The 7,962-nt window shown below is 34.2% G+C and overlaps 1 protein-coding gene across 1 annotated transcript in view; it reads right to left on the reverse strand.

Moving 5' to 3' along the window:
- Positions 1-7,962, reverse strand: part of LOC137625542 (NPC intracellular cholesterol transporter 1-like) — a 53,671-nt gene that overhangs the window by 37,805 nt on the left and 7,904 nt on the right. The window contains exons 3-6 of the mRNA XM_068356452.1: positions 7,565-7,768; positions 5,426-5,715; positions 4,546-4,744; positions 4,219-4,317 (exon numbers count right to left, since the gene is read on the reverse strand). Coding sequence (XP_068212553.1) covers positions 4,219-4,317; positions 4,546-4,744; positions 5,426-5,715; positions 7,565-7,768 — 792 coding nt within the window. The remainder of the gene's footprint in view (positions 1-4,218; positions 4,318-4,545; positions 4,745-5,425; positions 5,716-7,564; positions 7,769-7,962) is intronic.

Below are 7,962 nucleotides of genomic sequence, written 5' to 3' on the forward strand. Positions count from 1 at the left end.
TAGTGAAGACAGAACTGGCCCTTTTCAAATCATGAAAATTAAAGAAAATCTGTTAAGAATAAACCAAGATAGTGAAGACAGAACTGGCCCTTTTCAAATCATAAAAACTAAAGAAAATCTGTTAAGAATAAACCAAGATAGTGAAGACGGAAGTGGCCCTTTTCAAATCATAAAAACTAAAGAAAATCTGTTAAGAATAAACCAAGATAGTGAAGACGGAAGTGGCCCTTTTCAAATCATAAAAACTAAAGAAAATCTGTTAAGAATAAACCAAGATAGTGAAGACAGAACTGGCCCTTTTCAAATCATAAAAACTAAAGAAAATCTGTTAAGAATAAACCAAGATAGTGAAGACAGAACTGGCCCTTTTCAAATCATAAAAACTAAAGAAAATCTGTTAAGAATAAACCAAGATAGTGAAGACGGAACTGGCCCTTTTCAAATCATAAAAACTAAAGAAAATCTGTTAAGAATAAACCAAGATAGTGAAGACGGAACTGGCCCTTTTCAAATCATAAAAACTAAAGAAAATCTGTTAAGAATAAACCAAGATAGTGAAGACGGAACTGGCCCTTTTCAAATCATAAAAACTAAAGAAAATCTGTTAAGAATAAACCAAGATAGTGAAGACGGAACTGGCCCTTTTCAAATCATAAAAACTAAAGAAAATCTGCTAAGAATAAACCAAGATAGTGAAGACGGAACTGGCCCTTTTCAAATCATAAAAACTAAAGAAAATCTGCTAAGAATAAACCAAGATAGTGAAGACGGAACTGGCCCTTTTCAAATCATAAAAACTAAAGAAAATCTGTTAAGAATAAACCAAGATAGTGAAGACGGAACTGGCCCTTTTCAAATCATAAAAACTAAAGAAAATCTGTTAAGAATAAACCAAGATAGTGAAGACGGAAGTGGCCCTTTTCAAATCATAAAAACTAAAGAAAATCTGTTAAGAATAAACCAAGATAGTGAAGACGGAAGTGGCCCTTTTCAAATCATAAAAACTAAAGAAAATCTGTTAAGAATAAACCAAGATAGTGAAGACGGAAGTGGCCCTTTTCAAATCATAAAAACTAAAGAAAATCTGTTAAGAATAAACCAAGATAGTGAAGACGGAACTGGCCCTTTTCAAATCATAAAAACTAAAGAAAATCTGTTAAGAATAAACCAAGATAGTGAAGACGGAACTGGCCCTTTTCAAATCATAAAAACTAAAGAAAATCTGTTAAGAATAAACCAAGATAGTGAAGACGGAACTGGCCCTTTTCAAATCATAAAAACTAAAGAAAATCTGTTAAGAATAAACCAAGATAGTGAAGACGGAACTGGCCCTTTTCAAATCATAAAAACTAAAGAAAATCTGTTAAGAATAAACCAAGATAGTGAAGACGGAACTGGCCCTTTTCAAATCATAAAAACTAAAGAAAATCTGTTAAGAATAAACCAAGATAGTGAAGACGGAACTGGCCCTTTTCAAATCATAAAAACTAAAGAAAATCTGTTAAGAATAAACCAAGATAGTGAAGACGGAAGTGGCCCTTTTCAAATCATAAAAACTAAAGAAAATCTGCTAAGAATAAACCAAGATAGTGAAGACAGAACTGGCCCTTTTCAAATCATAAAAACTAAAGAAAATCTGTTAAGAATAAACCAAGATAGTGAAGACGGAAGTGGCCCTTTTCAAATCATAAAAACTAAAGAAAATCTGTTAAGAATAAACCAAGATAGTGAAGACGGAAGTGGCCCTTTTCAAATCATAAAAACTAAAGAAAATCTGTTAAGAATAAACCAAGATAGTGAAGACAGAACTGGCCCTTTTCAAATCATAAAAACTAAAGAAAATCTGTTAAGAATAAACCAAGATAGTGAAGACGGAACTGGCCCTTTTCAAATCATAAAAACTAAAGAAAATCTGTTAAGAATAAACCAAGATAGTGAAGACGGAACTGGCCCTTTTCAAATCATAAAAACTAAAGAAAATCTGTTAAGAATAAACCAAGATAGTGAAGACGGAAGTGGCCCTTTTCAAATCATAAAAACTAAAGAAAATCTGTTAAGAATAAACCAAGATAGTGAAGACGGAAGTGGCCCTTTTCAAATCATAAAAACTAAAGAAAATCTGTTAAGAATAAACCAAGATAGTGAAGACAGAACTGGCCCTTTTCAAATCATAAAAACTAAAGAAAATCTGTTAAGAATAAACCAAGATAGTGAAGACAGAACTGGCCCTTTTCAAATCATAAAAACTAAAGAAAATCTGTTAAGAATAAACCAAGATAGTGAAGACAGAACTGGCCTTTTTCAAATCATAAAAACTAAAGAAAATATGTTAAGAATAAACCAAGATAATGAAGAGAGAACTGGGCCTTTTCAAAACATAAGGTTAAAGAAAATCTGTTAAGAATAACCCAAGATAGTGAAGACAGAACTGGCCCTTTTCAAATCATAAAGTTAAAAAAAATCTGTTAAGAATAAACCAAGATAGTGAAGACAGAACTGGCCCTTTTCAAATCATAAAAACTAAAGAAAATCTGTTAAGAATAAACCAAGATAGTGAAGACAGAACTGGCCCTTTTCAAATCATAAAAACTAAAGAAAATCTGTTAAGAATAAACCAAGATAGTGAAGACAGAACTGGCCCTTTTAAAAACATAAAGTTAAAGAAAATCTGTTAAGAATAAACCAAGATAGTGAAGACAGAATTGGCCCTTTTCAAATCATAAAAACTAAAGAAAATCTGTTAAAAATAAACCAAGATAGTGAAGAGAGAACTGGCCCTTTTCAAATCATAAAATTAAAGAAAATCTGTTAAGAATAAACCAAGATAGTGAAGACAGAACTGGCCCTTTTCAAATCATAAAAACTAAAGAAAATCTGTTAAAAATAAACCAAGATAGTGAAGAGAGAACTGGCCCTTTTCAAATCATAAAATTAAAGAAAATCTGTTAAGAATAAACCAAGATAGTGAAGACAGAACTGGCCCTTTTCAAATCATAAAAACTAAAGAAAATCTGTTAAGAATAAACCAAGATAGTGAAGACAGAATTGGCCCTTTTCAAATCATAAAAACTAAAGAAAATCTGTTAAAAATAAACCAAGATAGTGAGGACAGAACTGGTCCTTTTCAAATCATAAAATTAAAGAAAATCTGTTAAGAATAAACCAAGATAGTGAAGACAGAACTGGCCCTTTTAAAAACATAAAAATTAAAGAAAATCTGTTAAAAATAAACCAAGAAGAGATGTATGGCTCTTACAAATTGAGATTTCATTTTCAAGAAGGAAACAAACTATATTAAGCAATTCAACTTAAGAGACAGACGGATAATGTTGTGTCTACAGAAGGTGCTCAACTTGCAAACATTCGAATTACAAACATACGAAGATACAAACACATATCCAACTGAAAATAACAAGCATAAGATAAAGAAATACCAATAAAACAATATTCTATCATTTAATACAGTGAGTAGAACGACATTTGTAATACCCTGATATCTATTTCATATGAAACCCGACTATTTTCTTAATTTTGTAGTTGGAAATCATAAGCATTGGATACAAGATAACGTGATTTACTGTAATAAAACAATATTATATCAATTAAGACAGTAAGCAAAATGACATTTGTAATGGCCTGATATCTATTTCATATGAAACCTGATTATTTTTTTACTTTTGTAGTTGGAAATCATAAGCACTGGATACAAGATAACGTGATTTACTGTAATAAAACAATATTATATCATTTAATACAGTGAGTAGAACGACATTTGTAATAACCTGATATCTATTTCATATGAAACCCGACTATTTTTTTAATTTTGTAGTAGGAAATCCTAAGCACTGGATACAAGATAACGTGATTTACTGTAATAAAACAATATTATATCAATTAAGACAGTAAGCAAAATGACATTTGTAATGGCCTGATATCTATTTCATATGAAACCCGATTATTTTTTTACTTTTGTAGTTGGAAATCATAAGCATTGGATACAAGTTAGGCCTACCCTGGGCCAAAATTTGAAAAAAATGACTTATAAACAGTTTGTTTGACTAGAAAACAGCTTCTTGGAACCTATTAAGTTTGTAAGTTGAGCACCTTCTGTATTATAATCAGTTTCAGTGAGTCATATGAGGTATATTTGAGGCAAACAAGAAAAAAAGGCAACAAATCAAATATGCTCCACATCTACTTAAGACTTCCGTTACTCACTCGTGCCCCAGAGAGTGAAATACTTCTGAAGAAATTCCTCAATTTGTATGCCAAGTTTCTCCAGATAATTCGGCTCTTCTTCCCTGGCGGAGAGGTCGACTGCAGCGACAACAGCAACATAGAAGATAAAGTAAATCTGAGAAACATTGCTTAAAAATGTATCACACGATAAACCCATCCTTTTTAGAGGTAAGTATTAAAAATTTTATCGAAAGTTTACATAAGTCAGTATATAACATACTCAAAAACATTCATATTGAAAATTAACACATGTAACATCAATAAACATTCATCGTCTAGATTTTATAACACCGAAAAAACACGTACTGTCAATGCTGTGGGGTTTGACGAAGTAAATCACATACAAGACGATGAACGCCGCAGCAAATATCAGGAAACATATGGCCATCACAACCATAATCCCATCGGCACCACCTATCGTGAAGGGTTCTGGGACTGGAGGAAGAGGCGGTGGCTTTGGGCAAGAATCTTCGCAATCCACGCAGCTACACGCTTGCGACTGATTCTGTAACGTTGAATAGACGAGGAGAGAGATCAGCGCGGGGTACAAAACAAAATGGGAATTATAAAGAACAAAAGGTTTATGAAATCTCTTTTCACTTATGGATCTCAGTGTTAAACACTGCACTGTAATTTTATGCATAACTACACTTTAACTGATTCTGTAACATGAAATACAAAGAGGAGTGAGTTCAATGCGGAGTGCACAATGAAGTGTGAATTATAAAGAACAAAAGGTTTATGAAATCTGGTTTCACATGTATTCTATAGTATTAAATGCTGCACTGTAATTTTATGCTCAGCTACAGGCTTACGCCTGATTCTGTAACGTGAAATACGATGAGGAGTACACAAAGAAAAGTGAATCTTAAAGAGCAAAAGCTTTATGAAATCTAGTTTCACTCATGTATTTTACAGTATTGAATCAGCGCTGTAATTTTATGACAAGCTGACATAAGTCTTTTTATAGTTTATATATGAAATATCTGTTTTGATGTTGTTACTGTTTTTAAAATATCTTATTATTATTGTTTATTTCTTTGCTTGTAGTTTATATATAACCTTGTTTCCTTCCCTCACGGGGCTATTTTTCCCTGTTGGAGCCTTTGAGCTTATAGCATCATGCTTTTCCAACTATGGTTATAGCTTAGCTAGTAATAATAATAATAATAATAATATTACTTACATTAGGCGCCTGACTACAAGGAATTACAGTTCCATTAAATGGAACGATGGCACCCTCGGCTTTCGCATCGTAGATGTAATCAATTTGGAATGGGGTGTACTGGTTGCTTATATCTCCCATGTAAGTGAACCACCTCTGTCCCGAGCAATAGTACGCACCCCAAAGGCCGCACATGACCGAAAGGGCCTTTTCGTTCGTGGATGGCATCGCGACATCTTTGCAGGAGGAATAGACGGAGTCCACGAAAGTGTTGGTGACGTGCACCTCAAGGTCGGTGATCACAGGTTTTTCTGTATGGTAAAATAATCATTATAATCTGAAGAGAGCATATATTGAATTATAACATGATAATTAAAAGCAAAAGGTAGAGAAGGGTGTTATGACAATACTTTTCTCATGATTGGAATGAACGTATCCTGTACATACAGTGAACCCTCGATACTTCGCGGTTCGACCATCGCGGATTTTTTTCATAACCCATACAGTATATATATATGGTAATATATTGGTAATAACCAAAATCAACATACTGTACTGAATAATCAATATAATCGATGCAAAAACTAACCTATACACAGATGTGTACAGTAAAGGCATTTCTTTCTTCATTATGATCAGAGAAACGTAAACAAAACATTGGTTGCTGTTTTCTATCGTGCTTTTTGGCGTGTTTAGGAAACGCATGATATAAAATCGCCTTTAATATTTGTGCCTGTTTTAGTTTAGGGTACTGTAGTACATGCATTAAGTGTTCTGTACATTAAAGGGTAGTTTGTTAACAGAACTACGTACAAGGGAAGGTTTTAAAAGTCTGAATATACATGTTAAATAAATAGGTAAATATGGTGTCACTACTTCGCGGATTTTCACCTATCGCGGCCGGGTCTGGAACCTATCTACCGCGATAAACGAGGGTTCACTGTAGACAAAGTCATATCACGTTTTTAAGAGAGTAATCTACCCATACAGCAAACTACCACTATACGAACGTTGAATTTACAGACTCCCGTTAATGCGAACACGTGCAAAAAAGGGATTTTGACGTAGGAAAAACCTATTTTTGGGCGAGATAGCCATGTCGTCCTGATGGAAGTTCCTTCTGGCAACTTCTACAGTATAATATTTCTGCGATTGTTATTACAAGAGAATTACCACAGGTATCACAGGGTTCCAACCCCCGGAAACAACAATCCGAAGATATCGTCTATAATCAGGGACGTATCTTAAGATAACCATCGATATCTGCACCCCAAACAGATCTTACCCAGTCTAATCCCCTAAGGGGAAGATTATCATTAAAACATAAAATTACACAAGAACTTAAAATCTATTTCATTTGCTGAATTTAAATTACACAGCTGGGAGGTACTTAAGTTCACCAAGCTAATGCTTAGCGGTGTGTTGAACGTCATGTGCGGTAAGTCAACCTCATAAGTGGCATGGAAGTACTACTGGAAGGTTCTAATGTCAACCTCATTAGTGGTATGGAAGTACTACTGGAAGGTTCTAATGTCAACCTCATTAGTGGTATGGAAGTACTACTGGAAGGTTCTAATGTCAACCTCATAAGAGGTATGGAACCTCATAAGGGGTATGGAAGTACTCTAGAAAGTTCTAATGTCAACCTCATTAGTGGCATGGAAGTACTACTGGAAGGTTCTAATGTCAACCTCATTAGTGGCATGGAAGTACTACTGGAAGGTTCTAATGTCAACCTCATTAGTGGCATGGAAGTACTACTGGAAGGTTCTAATGTCAACCTCATTAGTGGCATGGAAGTACTACTGGAAGGTTCTAATGTCAACCTCATTAGTGGTATGGAAGTACTACTGGAAGGTTATAATGTCAACCTCATAAGAGGTATGAAACCTCATAAGGGGTATGGAAGTCCTACTGGAAGGTTCTAATGTCAACCTCATTAGTGGTATGGAAGTACTACTGGAGGGTTCTAATGTCAACCTCATTAGTGGTATGGAAGTACTACTGGAAGGTTTTAATGTCAACCTCATAAGTGGCATGGAAGTACTACTGGAAGGTTCTAATGTCAACCTCATTAGTGGTATGGAAGTACTACTGAAATGTTCTAATGTGAAAAAAGCAACAAAAAACCACTCTTGACAAAGCTCTATCTAAACTCACTAGTATCAGTGGCATTCTGGATTTCCTTCGCCACCATAAAGTCACTCTGGTGGGGATTGCAGGTCATGTGACAGAAAATCTGACGGAAGTTCCTGGCGCAGGTCGGGCATCGTTTAAGGAATCCCAGGCCGATTGCCATCTGGGAAATCATCGCTCCAATCTGAGTGTTGTCGCAACACGTTCGTATCTGGCCGTCAGGAGTCACTGAAATTGGACGTGTGAGATGAGGACTACAGACTTCACATATAAAAATTATTATTCAGATAAAAGATATTGAGAGATGTAATAATATATCTTTTTGAAGTTCCTCATCTTACAAACACAAATTTAACTTAAGATAACAAATATAAGATAAAAGAATATTGTAATAAAACAATATTATGTAATTTAATACAGTA

Source organism: Palaemon carinicauda, chromosome 32 (genome assembly GCF_036898095.1).
Source record: "Palaemon carinicauda isolate YSFRI2023 chromosome 32, ASM3689809v2, whole genome shotgun sequence".
NCBI classification, from domain to species: Eukaryota; Metazoa; Arthropoda; class Malacostraca; order Decapoda; family Palaemonidae; genus Palaemon; species Palaemon carinicauda.